Source organism: Capsicum annuum, chromosome 6 (assembly GCF_002878395.1).
Source record: "Capsicum annuum cultivar UCD-10X-F1 chromosome 6, UCD10Xv1.1, whole genome shotgun sequence".
NCBI classification, from domain to species: Eukaryota; Viridiplantae; Streptophyta; class Magnoliopsida; order Solanales; family Solanaceae; genus Capsicum; species Capsicum annuum.
Window position 1 is genome coordinate 215,130,662 of NC_061116.1, and position 25,216 is coordinate 215,155,877.

The 25,216-nt window shown below is 32.8% G+C and overlaps 3 protein-coding genes and 1 non-coding gene across 8 annotated transcripts; 1 reads left to right on the plus strand and 3 right to left on the minus strand.

The window, feature by feature from the left end:
* Positions 1–877: 877 nt before the first annotated feature.
* On the minus strand, positions 878–2,428 carry LOC107874703 (nuclear transcription factor Y subunit C-1-like). Of its 2 annotated transcripts, none has more exons than XM_047413950.1 (2): positions 1,523–2,428; positions 878–1,052 (listed from the first exon to the last, which is right to left on the minus strand). In XM_047413950.1, the coding sequence occupies exon 1, from the start codon at positions 2,262–2,264 to the stop codon at positions 1,527–1,529; it is 738 nt and encodes a 245-aa protein (XP_047269906.1). In that variant the 5' UTR covers positions 2,265–2,428; the 3' UTR covers positions 878–1,052; positions 1,523–1,526. The 2 variants fall into 2 exon arrangements, with proteins under 2 accessions (XP_047269906.1, XP_047269905.1); XM_047413949.1 differs by having other exon boundaries at positions 1,531–2,425.
* Positions 2,429–9,579: 7,151 nt separating this feature from the next.
* Positions 9,580–9,661, plus strand: TRNAS-UGA. Its single transcript has one exon. It is a non-coding gene; the product is annotated as a tRNA-Ser (tRNA).
* A 4,979-nt stretch (positions 9,662–14,640) lies between these two features.
* LOC107875861 (copper transporter 5) lies at positions 14,641–15,696 on the minus strand. Its single transcript, XM_016722728.2, has one exon. It carries the CDS (start codon positions 15,405–15,407, stop codon positions 14,949–14,951), a length of 459 nt encoding a protein of 152 aa, XP_016578214.1. The 5' UTR covers positions 15,408–15,696; the 3' UTR covers positions 14,641–14,948.
* Positions 15,697–16,942: 1,246 nt separating this feature from the next.
* LOC107875860 (CBS domain-containing protein CBSCBSPB5) lies at positions 16,943–24,646 on the minus strand. 4 transcript variants are annotated; one of them, XR_007056795.1, is made up of 16 exons: positions 24,266–24,646; positions 23,986–24,137; positions 21,579–21,747; positions 21,287–21,419; positions 21,039–21,209; positions 20,804–20,885; positions 20,600–20,713; positions 20,425–20,491; positions 20,094–20,199; positions 19,950–20,008; positions 18,988–19,094; positions 18,772–18,905; positions 17,885–17,970; positions 17,689–17,778; positions 17,285–17,511; positions 16,943–17,183 (listed from the first exon to the last, which is right to left on the minus strand). XR_007056795.1 is itself a non-coding variant. In XM_047413951.1 (15 exons), exons 2-15 carry the CDS (start codon positions 24,135–24,137, stop codon positions 17,350–17,352), a joined length of 1,632 nt encoding a protein of 543 aa, XP_047269907.1. In that variant the 5' UTR covers positions 24,266–24,646; the 3' UTR covers positions 16,943–17,349. The 4 variants fall into 4 exon arrangements, 2 of the variants coding, with proteins under 2 accessions (XP_047269907.1, XP_016578213.1); XR_001675898.2 differs by having other exon boundaries at positions 23,986–24,144; positions 24,266–24,645; XM_047413951.1 differs by having other exon boundaries at positions 16,943–17,511.
* Between the last annotated feature and the right edge of the window lie 570 nt (positions 24,647–25,216).

Genomic DNA, 25,216 nt, shown 5'->3' on the forward strand with positions numbered 1-25,216 from the left:
TTTCTCCTCGAACAATGAGACCATCTCCTTGAGTCTCCGACCCATTCATAAGATGATTCATCTTCTCCTTAGAGAACAACACATCATAGACTTCATCTATGGTCAGGGTATCACGACTATATAAAATTGTATTCCTAAAGGTCGTGTATGATGCAGGCAGCGAACACAACAAAATCAACCCTAAATCTTCCTCATAGTTCTTAACCTCCAGAGTCTCTAAATCAGAAATGATTTTTGTAAAGACAGATAGATGATCTTCCAAAAACGCAGCCTCAGACATACGATGGGAATATCATACTTCATGGTTGCCATCCCCGAGAGAATAATCAACCAAGCTCTGATACCAGTTTGTTAGGATTCGGACAGAATAAGCAAACTACAAGTAAAAGAAAAACAAGAAGAACACACAGATTCACATGGAAACCTTTGCGGGAAAAACCACGAGCAGAGGCAGAGGAGGTTTCACTATAATGGAAAGAGAGTACAATGTGGAGAAGGCTGAATTTTCTGGATAATAAAATAAACCACTAAATCGCACTTATATATTACGTGCATACAAATAGGTCCTAGGCCCAAAAACATAAAGGTCCATCACCCAAAATTCGGGTCACAACTCTAACAGTGGAAAATAAGTCATATAAAACCAACTGATTAAAAAGAACAAAAAACTTGACATACGCAGGCATATTACCAGCTTTTGTTATCTTCACGAGATTGCACGAAAACAACCAAACTATAAACACTAATCAAGAACTAAAAGTTCCGAAATGAAAAAGTAGTAAGGAACGAAAAACGGGTATATGTGAACATAGCTATATCAGCATATGGCACTGGCAGTTAGTAACCGTAAAAGATTTTTATCGAGTGAAATCCAGGATTACACAAAAGACTCGAGTTTTATTTAGACACAGGTTCAAGTCGTCAAACCAGTACATACATAGTAGCAACACGGTGGATTTACAATTGACAAAGAAATTACATTCCCTTCCATAACTTCTAGCTTCACTTCTGCTGTTAAAGCCTCCAAACCAGCAGCAAACGAGATCATTTAACTGCAGCAAAAGAAAAGGGAGAAATTTAGTACTAAGTTTTAATGGTTACCCAAAATGTTAAATTTGTTGCCATGCCCAACTAAATAAGATACATTGAGAAACTACAATCAACAAACGGATAAAATTGTGAAAACCGAAAGCAAAATTTGAGACAACATCAACCTTGGTGTTCACTGCAGGTACACCTAAAGATAAAAAATGTTGATTCTTGTGCCAGTTTTGTACTTCATCATGTCATTACTCTTTCAATTATATTCAACCAATTTCCATTTCATTCAATTAGAGACAATTTCATTCCAACACTTAGTAAGTCCAATTTTAATAAGAAAAGCTAATGTACTTGACTCTAATACTCATGAAGAAACAAAGTGAAGGAACAAAATCACCATCTTCCAGTATACAAAATAAGCATTTTCATTCCCAAACAAAATTTTCAAACTCTAGCTAACTCAGATTTGAAAGTCACAAACCTACTTACATTTGGCTGTCATCGGTACCCTGTCCACTGCTACTTCCACCTCCACTAGGATACGAATGATCCTCTGATGTCTGCCACATTGATTGCCACACCTGGAACGGCAGATGAGGCACATACATTGATGGATCAACACCGGGAACAGCACCAGGAACAACACCAGGAACAGTGCCCGGAACAGTACCAGGAACAACACCAGGAACAGCACCAGGGACAACACCAGCAGGAACAGCAGGCCTACCAAGCATTACCCCACCCGGAGCCGGCTGGCCCAACGGAGGGTAATAATACGGCACACCACCCGGCGCTAGCCCAAGCCCAACTCCCTCATCCTTTACTTCGTCCCTGGGGATAATGTCAACAAGGAAATCAAAAGTATCAGTGCGACTGATCGCGGCAGCGATATCATTCTTCTGCAACGTTTTACGCTTATTCTCCTCAGAGTGAATCCAAGAACGAAGAGTGAGTTCTTGAATAAACATCTCACAGGCTTTAGCAAAAAGAACAGGAGTTTCAGCTGAAATCATACGAACATCTTCATCAGCTTTCATTATCTTTTTAATACGAGCGAGGGGAAGTTGGTGGTTTTTGAAATCGGTAGCTTGTTCGATTTCTTGACGTTGGTAATTCCAGAACATTTGCAATTGTTGTTGAAGGACATGGTCGTAGGGTGTCTCTGGTGGATATGCGGCTGAAGCTTCAGCTGGAGATTGGTGAGTGTTGTTGTTGTTGTCCATGGTGTTTTTGTGGAAAATGGAAGCTAAAAATATTTGTATACAGAGAAAAATGGAGGTGTAGTGGTTCTCTGTTCTAACTCTCCACTACTACTATTTATAGACGGTTACATTTTTTCTATGAAATTTTATAAAAATGGACTTTTCTCAGCAAACTCCAAAGTAATCATGTCATTTCAATTTATTAGATATTTTTGCTTATTGCAAATTTATTTTGCTTAGGGAATGGCACAATCAAACTATATTGTAGGTGTTTAAACAATACAAAGTCTTAATTGAAGTGTATAAATAAAATTCCATTCCAATTTTAGATGTTTACCTACAACTTCAGCCTTCGAATGAATTTATATTATTTACTTAAATCTACCCTCTAATAAATTCGATATAGCAACTTTTTTTTTATTTCTTTGTTTGACATGTGGTTTGACACGACTTTTATTAACATTTTTTTTGGTTGTTCGTCCTGTGAAAACTATACAAGTTCTAGGAACTCTTTTGGGTTGTTAGTCGTGTGAGTGATGATTAATTTTGTTTACTCGATTGTTTGCACGCATTAAAATTTAATATTGAAAAGGCCAAAACCGAAAAAATAAAAAAGCAATAAATTCAAGATTGAAACGGTTAAAATTGAAAAATTAAAAGCACTAAGAATTGAAAATTCACGTGAAAAAACCTTGAAAATGAATATGCATTAAAAATTGAAAAACGAAAAAGTGAGGCAGGATGTCTAGCATGTCATGCATGCTTTGTGGTGGTAATAGGCACGCATGATGTGTCGTTTAGGGATCCACACCTAGAATGTAATGCAAACTCCCACGTGCTACCTTAAATATAATATATTGGGAATCACATTAATTATCGTGACCCCTTATTTGTTTGAGTCCCTACTTCTATTATGCACAAAAGCAAAAAACTCAAAATGAAAAACGAATCCTCTACCAAAACACTTAAATAGAAAAGCAGTAAATTCATGACTGAAACAGACAAAATCAAAAACAGAAAAAGCACTTCACGTGAACAACCTAAATTAAAAGCCAATAAATTTAACACTGATCGAAACAGCCAAAATCAAAAATTGAAAAAACTCTTCACGTTGAAAATTCACGTGACCATCCTAGGAAATAAGCGTAGATTGAAAATTCACGTGAACAATCTAGGAAATAAGCATAGATTGAAAATTCACGTGAAAAAAACCTCCGGAATGAATATGCATTGGAAGTTGAAAAAGGAAAAGTGATGCAAGATGCCTAGCGTGTCGTGCATATTTTATCATGGCAATAGGCACGCATGGTGTGTCGTTTAGGGACCCACACCTAAAATGTCATGGAGGCTCCAATGTGTTGTCTTAAATATGACATAGTGGGAGTCGCATTAATTGTCGCGACCCCTTATTTGTTTTAGTACACTTCTATTATGCACAAAAGCAAGAACCTCAAATGAAAAAGCACTAAATTCTAAATTGAAACGGCCAAACTCAAAAACTAAAAGAGCACTAAGTATTGCAATCACGTGAACAAACCTCGGGAAAGAATATGCATTGAAAGCTGAAAAAGGAAAAATGATGCAGGATACATAGCGTGTCATGCATGTTTTGTCGTGGTAGTAGGCACGCATAGTGTGTCGTGGAGGGACCCACATATAAGAATGTCATGCAGGCTCTCACGCATTGCGTGAAACATGACATATTGGGAGCCACATTAATTATCGTGACACCCTTTTTATTTGAGTTTCCACTTCTACTCTATACAAAAGCAAAAAATTTAAATGAAAATATTGTCCTCTTGCAAATAACTTAAACCAATAACAGCACTAAATTCAAGACAGAAACAATCAAAATTGAAAAATGAAAAAACACTTAGCATTGAAAATTCACATAAACAACCTAGGGAATAAGCATGGATGAAAATTCACGTGAAAAAAAACTCGGAAATGAATATGCATTGAAAACTAAAAAAGAAAATGTGATGCAGAATGCCAAGCGTGCCGTGAATGTTTTGACATGATAATAAGTACGTATAGTGTGTCATGCAGGGACCCACACCTAGAATGTCGTGCAGGCTCCCATGTGTTGCCTTAAATATGACATATTGGGAGGCATATTAATTGTTGCAACCCTTTATTTGCTCGAGTTCTCACTTCTATTCTACACAGTACAAAAAATCCAAATGAAAAATTTATTCTCAAACTACTGCCAACTATGGGATTTCTTGTTTAACCTTCATTGCTATATTGAGGAATGTTTTTTTTTTTTTTGGTAAAAAGGAATATTACTATATAGAAAGGTGAAGAAGTGACCGACCAAGGGCATAAATGTAATTTTATATTTCATGGTATTTTTAAGGGTATAAATGTAATTTTATACTCCATGATATTTTAGTTTACTGCACTAAAACTCTAGAGAAGTATCCAGATCCATTCTCTCTTAATTGATGAACAGAGTAATTGATAGAAATATCGAATTATCATCTCTTTCAATGGCTTCTGCAAATCTCTCCTCTCTTTGTACGTCCAGAATTCATCTATCTTTCTAATCTTCTAACCTTCTCCCAGACTGATTCATCTTCTTATTTTCTCAAAACCTGTTGCTTATCAAATCGCTCTTTCAATTTTCAATTTCTGGTAAACTCTTTATCGATTTTTTTATTTTCTTTCATGTTCAATTTTTTTCACGTTTTTATTTTTTTATTTTTTGTGAAATTTTATTTGTCATTATTTAGTACTTTCTTCGGTTCAATTTGTTTGGTTTATTTTTTTATTTTTTGGCAACATTTGTAATTTTAACTTTTCACAAGTCACATTCAAGATTATAAGATTAAGGAATATTTTAGTATATTTTACATATCTTTTATTTAATATCACAATATTAAAAAATATTTTACTTTTTAAAATTTCGTACCAAATTAAAATGACCAAACAAACTGGAACAGATAGAGTATTAACAGAATGGTGCATTTCTAAGAAGAAAAATACAAAACTTGTAGATGTTAAATTGTGCTTCTGAATATGTATATATGTATTTTCAAAATTCAAACTTCTAAAATTATGTTTTAGCCAAAGGCTATTTTCATAAGCTTCTAATAATTATAACAAACTTATAAAATTCATTGAAATTAATTTATAAACCATTACGGATATTATGTCATACCAAAGTTGAATTTCTTATTTAAAATTTAATTCATTATATAATATAGTATTATTGATGAGTAAAGTTTTAAACTATGGCTTGAGATTACTTTTAATTAAGATATTGCAATGAAATAAAAAATTACAATGGGATTGAACTAATATGGAAACAATTGACACGTTTAGTTCATAGTCAGAGAAAAGAGTTTTATTAGTCAGTGTTATTTATTTATCTGATTTTGATTTGATATTGAATTTTAAAATTTTAAAAAGAAAATTGAATCTTATATTAATAGGTGAAAGATATGTATACTGTATCAAAATATTCTTTAATTTTGCAGAATTGATTAAAAAATTATCAAAAATAAAGAGACGTTCTCCTTTTAAATGGACCAAAACGGATGGAGTACTATATTAATAATAAAAAAAAAATACTGATAAATGATGAAAAAGTATTCATTTAATTTTAAAATTATATATACTAAAGATAATTCTAAAACTATAATTTATTTAATTTAATTGGTACATTTGTTCATATTATATCATGACGTTATAATTGATACACTTAACTACACATATCTTTTTACAACAGATTTACAATCTTCAAAATAAAATATATTATTTTGAGGTAGTATATTCTCTCATCAGGTATATAAATTATTTTTTAAAAAAAATATACTAAATTATCCTCTTGATTTTATAGTATATAAAACAAGTGTGAAACAACAACTTTTCCATTTTTAGCACTTTGTAAAGAATGATATGATTAATTTTAACTTTCATCAAATAGGTTGAATTTCATTTGCTAAACCCCTTCAAAATAAATTTATAGATGGATCATTTTTTATTTTTTAGTTGTTTTGTATGTTTCTATTAAAAAAAAAAAAAACATTAATATAATTGACACTTTATTATGACGTGTATCTTTATCATTATTTTTTATTGTGCTAATTTGAAAATATTGATGATCATTTAAAAAATTAATTAAATATCTATAAATATTTATTACAGAAATTAGCATCCTTAAGATTATAATTACAATAAATACCAACACTTTTTCAAAATTACAACTTATAACAAAAGTAGCAATATTTTACCCACTTCATAGTAATAGAAGAATATGTATTTTTCAGTTGTGCATATGTATTTATGAATAATACATATATATTTGTATATGTATTTATATAGCAACATTTTACTTAAATACAAATACAATTTGCTATTTTTTATAATTATGAAATTGTTATTATAAAAGTTACAATTAAAACTACAGAATTACTATTTCTCAAATTTTTCCTTTAAAATATTAGTATTAGTTCCGTAGAACGGTCCTTCATTATCTAGTGTTATATATACAATTGCATAGTTACAGATGTGACAGCGTAACATTATTATTGATAATAGTACCGGGGGTATAAAAACAGATTACTAAAACAGACGAACGTATTAGATGTAGACCATAAAATATATAAGTACATGTTTTATGTTTTGTATGTTTATCTTGTTTAAATTTAAAATATAGTATGTACTATTTTTATAATTTTGTGGTTGCCTTCTTTTTTTTTTTGTATTTAGATATTTTATATCAAGCTCAGCAACTAAAGCTACTTTGAGGTATTTTGACATTTTATATGTTTATTATCTTGTTTTACAATTATAACATGGTGTGTATTATTTTATATTTTTAAAATAAATTTAATACTCTAGAATATAGTTTTCTTGTAAATCGCTCATTATATATATTATTCTGTACAATAAAATGAGTTTTTTTTTTCTTTTAATGTAGTAAGACAAATGATTTATTATTATTATTATTATTTAAAAAAAAAATGAGAGAGAACTTTTCGGGGTCTTAATTTTGTCTTGAAAAGTATATATTTTATGTGACGTAGATAAAGAGTAGAATATAAAATTCTTTGTTATATAATTATACTAATTCATTATTATTCATCTTCATCTTATTATATGCAAATTACAGGGATCAAGTGTTATTCAAGTTTCAAATATGGCCGGAGATGTTTGTTTGTTCATGCTTTCATATGGTGAGATTTCAAAGGAAGAATGATGAGCTTAAAAAGAAGGTGAAAGTGGAATTGTTGCAGAACCTCATTAATAATGCAAATGATAAAGGATGGAGACATCAACTTTTCCTGCATCTGGAGAAAAAAAATCTCTTACAGACACCTTCGCACCTGTCATTTGAGATGTATAATCTACCTCCAGTTTTCCCAAAGGAAGTAGAGATTGAATCTCTGCATAGGAATGAGAGTCAGATGCATCGATTGCACAGATGAGACAACTCCTACAAAGAAAAATATCTTGGAGTGGTTCTTGAAGAAGTAGAGCTTGAACCTCCGGCTGAAGATGAGGATGAGCAGCTTTCTTCGGACAATAGAGATTTCAATGATGGAGAACCTCAGAAGAAAGGAATTAAAAAGAAAAGATGTACACAGCAGAAAACAAAGAAGCAAAGAAGAGTCGAAGTTGTCGCAATCCTGATGGTATTTTTAAGCTCCTCCTCTACCATATCTACACTTACATATACCTAGAAAACCTTCAGTGGCTTATTGGACTAAATTTTGATAAGTTCAGGATAGTTTTGGCAAGATGCATGAGAAGGAAAAGCAGGTTGCAAGGACAGCTAAATATCTGGCAAAACTTTTTCAGATATGTCTGAATTGTGATGATGCTCATGGATTCTTCTGCAAAGGTACTTTTTGAATATATGCCATTTATCTATATTTTCCTTTAGTTTATTAAGTTAACGTCACTCTTAATTAAGTACGCAGTCCTAGTTTTACTTCCAATTCATTTTACCATCTCTTCCTCTCACTCGATGAACTGCGATTAGAAGGCACTGGACTGGATGATCTGGAAAATTTACTCGTTAAAGCATTGTTTGAGGTGTGATTTCTTTCAATGAATATGAATAAGTTCGTTTGAAAACTAGTAGTGCTATATATGTGGGATTTCTGTTCCTTTCTTTTTTTCTATATATTTTGTTGTAAACTTTAGTCTTTCCATTTCATTCCAATTTTTCAGGTTGTATCCAGAGAAGGTAGAAATTCGCCAGTCATACTGAGAAGACTATGGCAGGAAATTCAGGGTCATATTCAACTTACAAAAGTCGGCTTGAGAAGATTTCAGATAATGTGTTGGAAAATACAGTACAGATATATGAATTATTTGGTTTTAGGCACCACAATCTCGTCGTCTAACCTTCATATTTATTCTGCATAAGAAGTAGGGCTTGAACTTATGGCTGAAGATGCGAGGGACGTCAATAAGATGCTGTAAATATGATGCACCAATGCGTAGATGAGACAACTCCGATCCCACAAAGAAAAATATTCCCCAGCAAGTAGTAGAGCTTGAACCTCTGGCTGAAGACGATAACGAGCAGCTTTCTTTTGACAATATAGAGGTCGATTTCAGTGATGATGGAGAACCTAAGAAGAAAAGATGTACAAAGCAGAAAAGAAAGAAGCAATGAAGAGTCAATTCAAAGAAAAAAAGGAATTTGTTGGATAGGGATCAAAAGAGCTCTAATTGACTTTCTTCGGTTTAATGGTCACACTCACAATACTAGAGAAAAATTATCCCAATATGATGTGACATTCATAGTAGGTAAATATGTAATAAAATATAACCTTTGTCATCTAGTTAAAACATACACAAAATATTTGTTTGATGGGTGCCAACGATATAACATCTCGTAGTCACACCACTTATAACTCTTCTCATTGAAGTTTTTCTCCCCATACGAGTTACGACTACTCCCGGATGATTGCAATCTCGAACCTCTCGTTTTGATAACATGCCCGACGACGTCTTCAAGTGGTACTGTGATATTAATGGGTTCGTTCTTCAAGTACCCCAACCTCGAGTCTGACCCTTTATATTTGAATTTCTTTTTTGTTTCGTTTTCCTCTATTTGTAATATTTTAAGATGATAATAATATCACATAAAAACAATTGTAAGGAAATAATAGTTTATGTTGTATGCTTTGGGTTACCTTTTAACCTAGTGTAGAAAGTTATTTGTCCTATTTTTTTAGATTAAAAATTCTATAGATAATGTGTAAATTCCTTTACTTAGCAAAATTACTTATTAAAACTCAATTCGTCAAAAGCCATTGAAAGTGGATCTTGAATTGAATACTTTAATGTTATTTAGCAGTCGTGATAATGTGAAGTCGATATGTCCGAGTGGTTAAGGAGACAGACTTGAAATCTGTTGGGCTTCGCCCGCGCAGGTTCGAACCCTGCTGTCGACGTTGCTTTTTCGCAAATTCATTCTCCTTTTCCTTTTTTGTGTTGGCTTTTTCTTTCGATCATATTATAATGGGCTTTAAAGGCAAACAAATTGAAAACAACGAGTATTACAAACAAAGTTTTCAGTTCACTTCAAATTTTCTATTATATAGAACTTCCAATTACCAAAAAAAAACCTCAATTACTTTCAGATAATTATATATCATGCCCCAATATATAATAATTTTATTATTTTATCGTAATGATTTAAATATTTAATATTTTATTAATTTATATTAATTAACTATAACTACATATTGAAAGTAAAAAAAAAATATTTATTTAATTTTTTATCATGTTCAAAATTAATTTGTTGTCACAAATCACAATAATTAATAACTTAAAATATTTAAAAGACATATAGAAATTTTATTGACTCTTACCAAAAAAAACCCTCTACTCCCACTTAATTACATATCATGCCCCCAATATAAAATAATTCTATTGTTTCATCATAATGATTTAAATACTTAATATATTCTATTAAAACCACCTCTTCCAATTACCAAAATACTCAATTACTTCCACATAATTACATATCATGCCCCAATATATAATAATTTTATTATTTTATCATAATAATTTAAATATTTAATATATTTTATTAATTTATATTAATTAACTATAACTACATATTGAAAGTAAAAAAAAATTATTTATTTAATTGTCTATCATGTTCAAAATTAATTTGTTGCCACAAATCACAATAAGTAATAACTTAAAATATTTAAAAGACATATAGAAATTTTATTGACTGTTATGAAAAAACCTCTCTACTCCCACTTAATTACATACCATGCCCCAATATATAATAATTTCATTGTTTCGTCATAATAATTTAAATATTTAATATATTCTATTAATTTATATTAATTAACTATAACTACATATTGAAAGTTATCATGTTCAAAACTAATTTGTTACCACAAATCACAATAATTAATAATTTAAAATATTTAAAATACATATAAAAATTTATTGACTCTCATTATTTTAGCAATGCCACATAAATTGAGATAAAAGAAAAAGTACTGCAAATCATAATAATTAACAACTTAAAATATTTAAAAGATATATAAAAATTTTAGTTGACTCTCAAAATTGTATCGAAGCCACATAAATTGGAACACAAGGAGTAAATATATTATTTGATAATTACGTAAAAATTATTATAAATCACAATAATTAACAAGTTAAAATATTTTTTTAAAAATAGATAAAAGTTCTATTCAACTCTCAAAATTTTATCGGTGCAGCATAAATTATGATAAAATAAAAAATTATCTTAATTAATTGCAACTAAAAAGTTAAAGTAAATCAATTTTATTATTTTAATTAACTTTTATATAAAAAATAATCTTTTTCTTTCTTTATTTATTTTAATAAATTTAAATTTTAAAATTACTTTTTCCTTATATAGAAATACTAATATTTAAACTTAACTTTAAATTTTTAAATTACAAAATTAAGAAATTTAATTTAATAAAATAAATTTCTAATGAATATTTTTTTAGAATTTGTGTTGGGTCAACATGTATCAAGTTAAAAAGAAATAAAGAAAAATATATAGTAAAATTTTATTATTGTGAAAGATATATATAATGCACTATCCAATAATGTTTAATAATATCATATTTTGCATATGCAAATATAGCATCCCGTATTTAATTAATATACTATTCCGGTGAATTATCGATGATTACTTTTGGATATGATAAAATTATATTAATTTTTATAGTAATAACATAATTAATCGCTTTTAATTAATTATTATGAATCATCTAGGTATTAGGAAAATAAATAATATTTAATGAAAAATAAAATAGACATAAAATACGAAATTAATTCTTAATGTTTTAAATTAAATTTTCGTCTTTCGAACGATGATTTTACTATATCACTCCTTATTATAAGTCATTTATGTATTAGAAAAATAAGAATAACAAAATGATATGTCAACATAAAATATTTGATTGACTATCAAAATTATATTAGTGTCGCATAAATTGGGACGGGACTGAAGAAGATATAAAACAACATATATTATTTGAAAATGAAATAAAAAGTACTGTAAATAACAATAATTAACAAAAAAAAAATTGACTGATTCTACTTCAGTTGCTTCAGTCGTGATTTTACTATATCACCCCTAATTAATTATTATAGTCATTTAAGCATTGTGCCACATAAGTTGAGATAGAAAAAATATTATAAATCACAATGATCAAAAATTTAAATTATTTAAAAAATATAATTGGTTGTCGTCGACACAAAATTCTGGACAAGGAGAGTAGCATATACTATTCAAAAATTACATAAAAGGTATTATAAATTACAATTGTTAACAACTTAAAATATCTAAAAATAATTTAATATGTTATATATTTCAAAAAAATTACATGAAAAATACTAGAAATCACAATAATTAACAACTTAAAAAATTTAAAAGATATAAAATATTTGATCGACTCTTGAAATTATATTAGTGTCACTGAAATTGGAATAGAAGAAAAGTACTATAAATCACAATAATTAAAAACTTAAATTATTTTTAAAATATAATTGACTATCAATGTCACAATAATTTGGACAAGAAAAGTAACGTATATTAATTTGAAAATTACATAAAAAATATTATAAATTAAAATAGTAAACAACTTAAATTATCTAAAAACATATTAAAATAACATATGTTGAAGTCATGCTAGATTTCGGATGAATCCTAGAAAACATATGCAATCCTTTTTATTAAAAAAATTTATTTAAATATATCAAGATTGAAAAGACAAATAATTATCTTAATATTGGGCCCGTGTTGACACGGGCCATGCTCCTCTCGTATTTAAACAAGAAAGAACACATGACCAAAATAATCTTCATAATAGAAAGATAGTTTTGTAAGTTTACCAAATGTATTTCACATTTGAGGCTCAGCAACTATGACCAATTTCATAATTGAAGACAAAAAGAAGAAGCGTCTCCTGAAACTATTAAGTCGCGAACATGTTCTTCACAAGATCACATGAAGAGGTCCTTCACGAATACACACATTCTTAAGTGGTTTGCAACAATGAGCAGAGGTGGAGCCAAGATTGGAGCTTGGGTACTGAAATTTAAGACGGGAGAACGACCTCAAACTGATATATAATAACTGTCAAACTAACGAATGAGTACCAATAACAACAACAACATAACCAATGTAATTTCACAATTGGGGTCTGGGTCTGGGCGGAAAATGTACGCAGACCTTAAGAGGTTGTTTCGGCCGATGGTCACTGAGTACCTCTTTAAGCAAGTAAAGACAATCCAACTATTCTCTTGCAAGTATTTTACGGCCTTTACTTTTTTCACCACGGTCATGTAAGATTTGCATCCATGGATACAAAGCTTCTCATCAGAACAAAGTACAAAAGGATAGATCATTTTGTAAGTCGTATTTCGCCTCCTTCCATATCAAAGACAGGTTTAAGCAAAACTTGCGAAATTGTAGCAAACCTCTTCAGGTAATGCGATACAATTTAAGCAGTTAACCAACTCTGTAGTATAAGTAACTTTCTCAAAGGACTAAATGTGTACCTGTTGCACTTAAGATGAAAATTAGCAAAAAAAATAAATATATCATCATTTTGGTAACGACAATTACCAAGATATGACCATGGCCAATCAGTGCAACTGTGGGAATTATATGTTGTTAGCTTAATCTCATTAACATAAAGACTTGATGATGTAAAATCAAGCTTATTACCAGAAAATAAAGAGGCACACAACTAAGTAAAATCACAAAATCTGCAATTTACAGTTCTTTTAGATTTGTGTCTTCTCTTCGAATGTTATTTGTTATGTTTAAGTAACCAACCAAAATCGGTAACTTATTATATAAAGATATGGCTTATTAATTCGCAGTAGCTTTTAAGCACAAGGGAAGTCGCCACCAAACAGGTCTGCACTTCTCCTGCTGCAGCAAAGAAGACAAATAGCTATAGGTTGACACCGATGATTTTTTGTGAAGAAAGAAGATACAAGAAAACACATATGAATTCAGCATGAGTGTGATCGCGACTATAGTCATGGCATTGGCCCGTAGAAGACAAATGGCGAAACACATTTGAATTTCACTTTTCTCTTCTTTTTTTGCGACTATAGTAGCTGTGGCATTGGCCTCTACTTTGGATAACGTAGAGGCCCTAAGCCAAGTGGTAGATATTCACCGTCCAAGGCCACAGACCAGCACTGCTGGTCATCGCATTCCACAATTGGACCGTCTTAGTTGGCTCCTCGCTGTGGAGACCAACAACCTCAAGGACTGGAAATTGGTGCCTAGCACCTGCGAATACTATGTAGGTCACTACATGTTGGGCAAACAATATCACCGCAACTGTGAGTTTGTGTCCAAGGAAGCTATTGGGTACGCCAAAGGCCTCAAACTCGGCGGAGATGGAAAGGATGGATGTTTGGATCTGTCATATTGATGAGTCCACTCCAATCTTCCTTACTGCGCTCAATTTGATCTTTCTTTTGGGTAAAAACAATCATGAAAATCATTTCTTTTTTCTTTTTGGGTAAAAACAATCATGAAAATCATTTCTTTTTTTTGTTTAAGTACATTTTCTAGTAGGGTACATATGTAAGCAAGTGGTGATATCATACATAAGGTTTCAGGGCTGCACCGTACAACAATACAAAATTTAATGTATCATGACACGAAAAGAAAAAGCAACAAATTGAGAGGGAAAGAAAAAGCAGCAAATTGGGGTTTACTGATCTGACTCATGAAAGAAAAGAATTTCCAAATATAGCCATACAGAACCTTTATTTCCTATTCAACTGTTTTGCTTCATCGGTTCATCCATCACAATTCTTTACAGAACCTTTATTTCCTATTCAACTGTTTTGCTTCATCGGTTCATCCATCACAATTCTTTCTTATGACCAAACACCAAAGTAAAAAAAAAAAAAAATTAATTTTCCTTCAACAAAAATAATGAGAAACAGATGCAAAATTATAGTATTACAACAACAATATACCCAGTGTATTAGAGTGTATGCGTGCAGACCACACACCTCTACCTCAAAGACAAAAAGGGTAAAATTATATTGAGATCCAGAAGTACAACAACAAAAGTAAACATAAAACATTACCATAGATCTAATACAACCTAAAACCCAAAAAAAAAAAAGGAAAGAAAAAAAAAAACACTTCCACTATCAATTTTCACTATTAAAAACAACAACCAAATCCATTAATCAACATCAAGCACAGGCACACGGATTATCAACGACGACATCATTTTCATCACCGTTCCTAAAGAACAAATACCCGATCCCCAAACCCACAACAACCGCGATAAAAACTCCGCCATTAAACGACATAACAGCCAGCATAAGCATATATCCAATTGCAGAATTGACTCCAAATAGAATCGCCGTAGCAAATCTGGCCGAACTCCACTTACCGCCAACCGACGGGAAGGTGTAAAGAAGGGGAGCATTGACAGCGGGGGGAGGCGGAGGCGGAGGCTGAGAGTAATTCCTCTTGGAATTTATAGAGAGGATTCTGAATCGCTGACGACGATCTTCCATGTATTGATAAAACAAGGAGAAGATAAAACAAGCGAGCAAAGCGATTGCGTAGCTAGTCCATGAATCCGTTCGCCAGAAATCGAATAGTAGGGTAACTTTTTTACCCCAATAAAAGGTCATGTGCATCATTTTTTCTTGCTTTGAAGATTTATTTAGGTTTTGGGGAGAAGATGAGATGGGAGTTTTGTTGATTTGGTTGGGGGAAGTATGGCCTTTCGATTGGATGATGATAAGCTAGGTAGCGTGTGAGTTGACAATGATGATAATATATATCCAGGGTGATAAAGAAGAATATCATGTGTTGAGAGTTGGTGGGTGGGTTTAGAATAAATGCGAGGGTAGTACCCTTGTACTATACTCTCATCGCCTAAAAACTTACAAGCACCTGCTATATATATAAATTTAAGTATTTTTTTATCATAACTAAATTTAGTAAAATACATAATAAGTAATCATACTTAAATAAAATGAATTATAAATTCAAATATATGACATATATATATTGAAGTTGTTTTAAAAATTTTGTAAAAACGAAAAGATGAAAAAAAATGAAAAATAATTTTTTATTATTTTTCACTTTTTCAAATACAACTTCAATTATATTTGGGTGCGAAATAAGTAGTATCTGTTTTTAAATTAAGTTCCTCATGCTCTTTCAAATTTATTACTTGTATTTGGGTGCTAAATAAGTAGTATCTGTTTTTAGATTAAGTTCCTCATGCCCTTTCAAATTTATTACTTTTTAAATAAAATGTAAACAGTGTAAGTAGCCGTCTGGCCATAGAAATTTTTTTCTTTTTTCCGAAAAATTATTTCATTTTAATGAAAAAAAGTGAATACACGTTCCATTTGCCATGAATTTTCCAACTCCAATTCCGAAAAATTATTTGGAAAAGCAAAAACAAGTTTTACTTATTTTTTCTTTTTTCACTCATATTCTCTCACAAAATTTCAAAAATAACTTTAATTTATATTCATGATCAAACACAACTCCAACTTTATTTTCAACTCCAACTCCAACTTAAAAAAAAAATAATTTTCATAACAAAACGGGTCTTAATTTGAGAAGAGATAAAGTTTAATGAAGTATATGTTGATAAAATTATCTTGTACTTTTTAGGAATTACCACTAATTTGTTAAAGGGTAAGATGAGAATATCAAGGTGAAAAAGGACAAAGTGAAAGATGAGAATTACCAGTAGTTTTTGTAATGCGTACTACCCTTGTACTATGGAGAACCTTTTAGGACAAAGTTTGACTCTACTTTAAACTTGTACTACTTGTCTGGGTCTGGTGAAGAAATAAAATACGGCGATTTTTCAGCTGAAGGGAAAGTGACGTGTGTCATTGATCAAACGGCCCGAAAACGCGCATCTGGTGGTGATTGCAAAATCGACCGGCTCGAGAATTAAACAACATTTTTGATACACTTTAACAGAACATATCAATATACATACATTTATAACTTAGCCATGAAGAAGTTTACATTACCGATATACCCTTCGTTGTAGAACTGACATTTAGAATGATAAATATTCTTAATCTATGTTCTTCATAGTACTTCGACCCATTGGCTTGTAATCCCTACATCCCGTCAGAACAGAATCTAGAGTCTTAAAAAAGTTAAAACCATTGAAATCTACCATAGCACCGAAAGAAGAAAGTTGGCAAATGTTGTTATACACAACTTCAATAGCCAAGCTAACAACACTCTTACATTACAGCAATTGTTATCAAACGTAGTTGTTTTAACAAATCACAGCCCCGCATGACATTTAAATTCCTGACAACTCTTGCCACTAAAATCTGCATAGCAGTTGCCAGTTCATTCTTGAAGACAACTTCAAGGTAAGGGAATTATACTTATAGGGTGTAATTTACATCGCGAAAAAAAAAAATCAAAACCTGCAAATGTGGATAGCAGACAAAAAGGAAAAGTAAGTGATTCCAATATAGAGCAACGCAATTCTATAGCACCAACATTCGTTCTAATCAAATTGACCCACCGAGCTCATTATCATTGTGTTGCTCCGTTCCTCGGTTTATCAAGAGTTTAACTTCTTTCAAGTAATTAGTTAGCGGATCTCCTTAAGAATGCTATTATGCCTAAACCCGCAACTAATGCAGCACCAGCTGCAACAGTGCTATAGGCCGAGGCCCAAGCAGATTCAGTACGAGCATAGTCCAAGCTATCACCGGTTGTTCCTGAATAGTCTAGGTGCAATTTGAGCCCCTGTTCAGGTTTAGCTTTTGTCATCAGTCCTTATTTCGTAATCAAGAAAAGAGACCAACAACATTTATTAACTAATCATAAGTCAATCTTCTTTCCTGTTACTAGGGTTAATGTTCATTCACATTAACTAAATCATGCGTCAAATCCCAAGGCCAGGGGAAAGCCAATCATACATACCTTCCAACCTGAAGATCTTGCATGCTCAACAGCTGCTTTAAGATCACTATCTGATGCCAGCACAACCTTGTCATGATCTTCATCTTCATACTGCAAGAGAGTAAATGTTCTTGAATCAAAATTATCAACTTGCTCAGACAGGGAAAACCAAGAGAAAAATCATTCAAATGAACGAGGAAAAATTAATGCATTCAACCAGAATCTGAGGAAGATTGTTTCTGTCAATGTCACCCCCCACTCTCTGAATTATTGCAGCTATTAGATCTGTCATGTTCCGAATATCTGAAATATTATAAAAATAAATAGGGCCATCAAGCGTGTCGAAATTATCATAATTGTTGAATTATGAAGCTCATCAAAGCACAAACATTACATCAATTTCCTAGAGTTGGTTTTCAAGAGAATAAAAGAACAAATTCCACTTTTTCCCAATAAGGGTATAACCAGAGTTCAATGTCTCGCTAATCATAATAAAAATGAGCAAGCAACACACTGCTGAATACACAATGCCTGATGGAGAAACTCAAGAGCACCAACATAAGGAACAAAAGAATAACACAATGGAAACAGTTGAAAGGACAGAACTAATGTAATAAATTTGATAGAAGTCGAGACCCCTGGGAAAAGTATGATAGTTTGTGAGGCAAGTCCCAATATGCCTGAAAGAGAGAAAATGGAGGTGCACATTTTCTTGTTTTGTTCACATATATCAACGTACTGCATGATTAATCCTGAATACATATAGAAACAAATGGGCCAATGGAAACAACAATTTCCAGGTACAAGATACACAAGTTCATATATGATTCTTAAATCAAGTAATAAGATTTTTAAAACAAAGAGCATAAAACAGCTGCAAACAAGAGGTATATGAAAAGTAAAAAATTTTACAAAAAGATGTGATTTTCAATGAACGACACCAAATCTTCTATACCTACAGGGAAACCTCATGGGTGTACCAAAAGAAAAAAAGGGATAAAAGGCCATTCCTTAGGTGTGCATAAAAAGATACAAAAGGTCATACATGATAACATTGAAAAGTGCCTAAACTTTTTGTTAATTAAACACATTATTTAAACATACCACAGTTGAATCTGTGCATCCTCCCCTTTTTGTCTTTAATCTTGAATGAAAAACTATTTGGCTGGCTAGATGAAGGATAGGGAGTAGATCTTCCTGCTTCTGTCCAGTCAGAAGCCAATTTCAAGGAATTCTCACTGAAATGTCAACTAAAAAATGTGAGAGATAATACAAAAGGAAAAGAAAATGAGTTCACAGATAAGAGATTAAGGCCTTAACCTCCGTGTCTCATCATCATCATCCGGAGTCAATGCCATAGCTGAATCCCAAAATCTTTGCATCATAGAGTTTGCAGCTTCATTATTTACTCCAGCAGCATTTCCCACCTGATTAGTGAATAACAGTTCTTGAAATAAATTTCCAGAATCTTTGGGAAAAAAAAGAACAAAACAAAATTAGATATAGAAATTAGAAACTAAGATTAAAATACTACGCGGCAAAAATTTTCAACATTCCACAAGATTGTTTGCTACTTTAAACTTAATGACATCCTAGAATACCTATTTTGACATAATATAAACAATCGAAGAGGTGCCTCACAAAATTTAACCCTCATGAAGCTTCTATCAAATAATGAAGCAAAGGTGAGTTTTTAAAAATACATATGTAAATAAATTGAGCAGCTTCCAACTCAAAGCGAGTACAACAACTTAACCAATTACTCATATTTAATTGTTAGATATACAAAAGACTCTGGAACATAAACATACTTCCCAGGAAATACATTGTACATAAAGCACAAACAGCAGCGACAACGGCTAAAGGATTGGTTGAAATATTCATGTTTCAAACTTAAGAAAAAAGTTAAATATTAAGCTTGAGAAAATTTAAAACGCAACAAATATAAAATAAGCCTCCTTCAATATTCTATTCACACATTCAGCAAAGTAGGAACTTCTTTTACATAGGTAAACTGACAACATATTTTACTTTCAGCAAGAGTCAGTCTTAACAAAGTGGTTAGCAGGATTTCAACTTGAAAGATCAAACTAGAGTTATGTCTTCGAATATACATGGATACATGGCAAAATAATAAAATAGTCAAGACTTGAATGAGGTAATTACATACAAGGCCGTATTCAGAAGGTGATTTGACCACCAAAATGATAGCCCTAAAGATAACAGTTGCTTATGATGAGTTAAGAAGTAAAACATTGATACATTCACATGTACTGCCTTACCGTGGCTACAGCTGCATGAGTAATATGAAGTACATCAAGAACTGAAACAACAGTTCCCGCTGCCACAAAGAAGAACTAAAAATTTAAAGAAATCTGGAAAAAAGAAGATACTGGACTCAAAGTGTAACTGGAGGTGAATGATACCTTTGTCAATAACAGGAAGGTGTAAAAACTTCCCATCATGCATTGTATGTAAAGCATCAACAATAGGCATATCTATTGAAGCACATTCTGGATTCGGGGTCATTACCTGGATGTTAGATGCAAAACAGCATGAAAGTTATTAGAGATCATACAACTAATCTCTAAAATCTCAAGAAAGGAAGGGAAACAAAAAAGAATGAAAAAATATAAGTTCCAATAATTTAAAGAACTAGTATAGTTTAAACCCTTTACTTTGATAATGACCAGAGAACTATCCCGAAAAAAGATATCACCTCAATTATCAGGAGAGAGAGAGAGAGAGAGAGATTACCCTCTCGACAAGAGTGGACTCCGGGGAAAGATCTTGTGCTATGACTCGCATCAGTAAGTCCTTTGAACTGCATTGTCCATGAAGCAAATCATCTAATGAGATGATAAATATGCCATTACATTAAAGCTCAGAATAGATAAAAGTAAAATTGTGGATACAAGGGAAAACTACTAACGTTAAAATCCCTCGTGGTTTGTTGCCAACTGTTATGATTGCAGAGCTTGTGCGACATTCAAGCATCTTTTTGGCTGTGGCTAGAACAGTATCATTTGGTTCTACTGTAACAATCCTAGGAACACCACAAATGCACAACAGATACTGACTCGCCTGCAGATGACTTAGAAGGTTAAACTATTCTAGAAATGAAGGTATTACCTACTTTGAATTTTCAGGAATGATGGTAGACAGTGAAGGCCTGAACAATCTCTCCCGAAGTGTTTCTATAAATGTATTGGAACTTGCTAAAAGCAAAAAATATGGGAAGGTTAATAAATGTACTTCAAGACCAATCAAAAACTTTAGTCAATCACATGAACTTGACAAACACAGTCAATAGATAGACACTCCTACACTGCACCAATGAAGAACAGTAACACACAAAATTCTAAACTAACCGGAGCCAGATGTCCCCCAGTGCTTTTCAACTCCTTCAACAGCAGCTGCAATGGCCTTTCCTTTCTCAGCTGCCCTTTCGAGGCGAGCAATCGCATCATAAAGGCATTTTGCTATATCAAGCAAGGCAATGACCTCTCCATTATCTACAACTGGCAAATGTCTAAATTTTCCTGTTGTAAAGACAAACATAAGATGTTGGAACGTTGTTAAAAAAGTTAACAGCTTTAGTTATTTCAAATACACCAACCTAGCACCATTTTCTGCAAAGCTTCCACAGCAAGTGTGTCAGAAAGCACAAAAACGGGATTTTTCGTCATAATCTTTGAAACTGGTGTTTCCTGTATATTAACTTCTGGAGCAATAACCCTTGTTGCTATATCCTTCAATTTGCCCAAAGGAAATAAAAGAAAAGGATGCATGAAGAATTAGTTAAAGATATCACCTTAGTGGGTAAAGGAAAAGCATCAGCGATATAGGCAGCTTTACAAACTTCTATTTGTTAAATATTTTACAGCCTTTTTGCAAGATTAAAGTCAAACCTTGTCTGTCAGAATACCACATAGTAATGTATTTGAATCGGTCAATAACAAAGCATCAACTCTGCGAGCAGCCATCTTGCGGCAAGCTTCATAAATACTTGTAGCATCAGGTACTGTTAGGGCCTTTGAGAGCCGTAAGCTCCTCACTGTGCGCTCTCCAGTCAGTCCCCTGTTCCAAATGTGTGAGAAAAAAACTACCAAGACTCAAATAAGCACATATAAACGATGATTACTTCTTGGAGTGACTATTATTGATACCAACTTGAAAGCAATATAACAATTACGTCTCAGTAAAAAACAAGTTGGGGTAGAAAGCAAAACAAGTTATTTAAAGTTACTCTCACTAGCAAAAGAATCTCTAGCTATGCTTAGTTACTAAATTAATTTTCATTGCATGTATCAAGAACATAACAAAGAACCAAAGACTTAAATTGGTAAACAATATCCAAAACTTAAGTTGGAGACAAAAAAAAAAGTTAACCAACCTAAAAGGGAACTGAATTCAAACCCAAAAACTGAACAAAAGAGAACCTCAAGGAAGCTTGCACACTGTAGCCAATTGAACCACTCAAAATGAATGGTGGGAGCATTTGCGTAATGGACATGGGTGTATTGCCAACAAGCGCTACTTTGTTTATTAGAAAAGCTATATATGTAGGTGATTATGACAAATAACCGAGTAGAATGACTTCTAATGTGACACTTGTTAACTGCAACTCATCTATAGATGATTGCAGCATGCAATTAAGCACTTCCATCATGCAGTTTTTCAACTTCAGATAAGATTGCAACAAGATAACAGTCATTGAGCTGAGGTTCCAACTATAAAACCTTTTTTATCGCCAAACATTATAAGTTCGGAGTATAAACTCTTTCCTTTTTCCTCGGCTATAAATAACAACAACAACAACAAACCCAGTATATTCCCACATAGTAGGGTCTGGGGAGGGTAAGATGTACGCAGTCCATACCACTACCTCCGAAGAAGTAGAAAGGTTGTTTCAGATAGACCCCCGGCTCAAGACAATGAATAATAATCAAATCCATAATAATAAAGCATGAAACAATACGGCATAACATAAATGCGACACTCAAAGATAATATTAGACATGGAAGAGTAAACAACTTCGTAATAGAGCATGAAACAGAATGGCGTAGCAATAAATAGTACACCCCCCAAGTAATACCCTACAATGGCGACCCAAACCGACACTAGCCTTCTATCCTAATTCGCGACCTCCAGATCCTCCTATCTAGGGTCATGTCCTCAGTAAGCTGTAACTGCTCCATGTCCCACCTAATCACCTCTCTCCAGTACTTCTTCGGCCTACCCCTAGCCCACCTAAAACCCTCCAAAGCTAGTCTCTCACACTTACGAACCAGAGCGTCCGTGCTTCTCCTCATCACGTGTCCGAACCATCTCAATCGGACTTCCCGCATCTTGTCCTCTACCGAAGTCACTCCAACCTTCTCCTGGATAGTCTCATTCCGAACTCTATCACCCCTAGTTGACCCACACATCCAACGCAACATCCGCATATCCGCCACCTTCATTTTTTGAATGTGATCGTGATCTCATATCCATCTCCAATGTTCAAGTTGGGAGGGGAAAAAAGCACTTTACGAATCAAAAATAGCTTAATTTCACATGGCTATCATTTCGCGCGAGTGGCAAAACAAAATCCAACACTATTACTAATATGTGATGGACACAACGGTGCGTATGGCACCAACAACTCCCCCAAATTTACAAGCGCAAAGTCCAAGGATGTATGAGAAAACGTCCATACTTCTACATACTTGAGTGTTGGAACCAATACATTTCACAACAAAAAAGATTGATTTTGAATTCAATCCTTCCTGTAAAAACAGAGCTAAAGATATTCATGAGTCATGACGCTACAGAAACCTAACATACTATAATCCAACAAGTGGAGTCCGGGGAGGTCAATGTGTATGCCGACCATACCACTACCTTGTGGGGTAGAGAGGTGGTTCCCACCAGACCCTCAGCTCAAGTAAAAACATTACCAAGCACTTTATAAAAAGGGAAAAAAAAACGAGAGAGAAGAGCTTAAGACAAAATACTAAAGAAACCATGACAAAAGCATACTAAAAGGGAATAGTCACTAAAACAAAATACTACATAATCTCACTGCAAGAAACTTGCAAATATTCACAGAAATAGAATAACAAGAAATCCTCAAAATAATACTACTACAACTACTAATATGAAGGAACAAAACGAGACAATTCTCCACAACCTAACTAACGATCTACCTAATCCGTATCCTCCATAACCTCCTATCTAAGATCATATCCTCGATAAGGTGAAGCCGCCTCAGTTTCTAAAAACAAATTCATCATATCCAAATTAACCTTACTTCAATAAAGGAATTAAACATACATAGAACGCGATGCAGAAATCGACTTCCGACGAGCAGAATCCGGTTGTCCTCCTCCATTTTCCGCAGCTGCTTTCTTCTTACCAAGTGAAGAAGAGCTCGTCAACGATATACTTCTCCTCGATGATCCTCCTCCTCCTTGACTCGTCGGCATCTGAATTCTATAATAACCAAATTATCCATACAAAAAAAAACTTAAAATCGAAATTCATATTTTAAGAAGCAATAATCACGGAACCACACGATGAATAAACTAGCAATGGTCAAATAATTAAGAGTTACCTTATACCTATCCCGTGGAATTATGTCGAGGTGCGCTAAAGCTGGCTCGGACACCGCGATAATCAAAAATAATAATAATAATAATGAAAAAATAGGAGCTAAAAAATGAAGAAAATTGATAAAGCTATGGGATAAACTACGGCGGATAGGGATTTTCCGGCGAATAGCGGCGAGGAGATGGAGGGAAACCTTACGGAGTGGAAGAGGGAAAAAGGAGAAGATTAGGGACTCGGCGCTTGAGCTGATTGAATTGAATGGAATGGAACAATTTGGAAAACGCCGTGATTTTGTGGGGCCTTAGCCAATAATATTGTGCCACGTTAACCAGTGACGAGGATTCCAATTTCACTGGAGCAAAAATAAAGCGTTGAATTGAGAGAGTGAAATGCAGTTTTTGGATCGTACTGTTACTCCTTTGGAGTTTGGGGCATAAATTTCTTCTTTTATTCCGTTGGATTTTCAGTTCATTAATTTCAGTTACTTTACGTATGTCTACGTCTAATAATAAAAGTTGTATTAATTGTGAGTTTTTATGTAATTTGTGATATCTAAATTTTTTATGAGGTAAAATTTACTATATAATATTTAATATTTGTATAGTGAATTATCGTTCAATAAAATCTTTATTTTGAATTAACTATGTACCCAGGGACCTCCGTTTACACCAAATGGCTTTTCTAAAAAGTGCATGGATTCACGTATAAATTATGGTATTGCAAATCTCCTCCCCTCTTTTGGAGTGCAAGACCTAGAAGTAATACTAGTAAGAAGCTAATTCGACTCAATTCTTTCTCCCACGTACACCAATTAGCCCCATTCCGCTTATATTCTCCGTATGTAGGACAATTTTGTTTTTCCTTCTAAGTTCTAAGACAGATTCTTTATAATATATTAAGGATTCGATTAAAACTTTGACCATCAATAACTAGTTATTTCTAAGTCAAGTAGGAG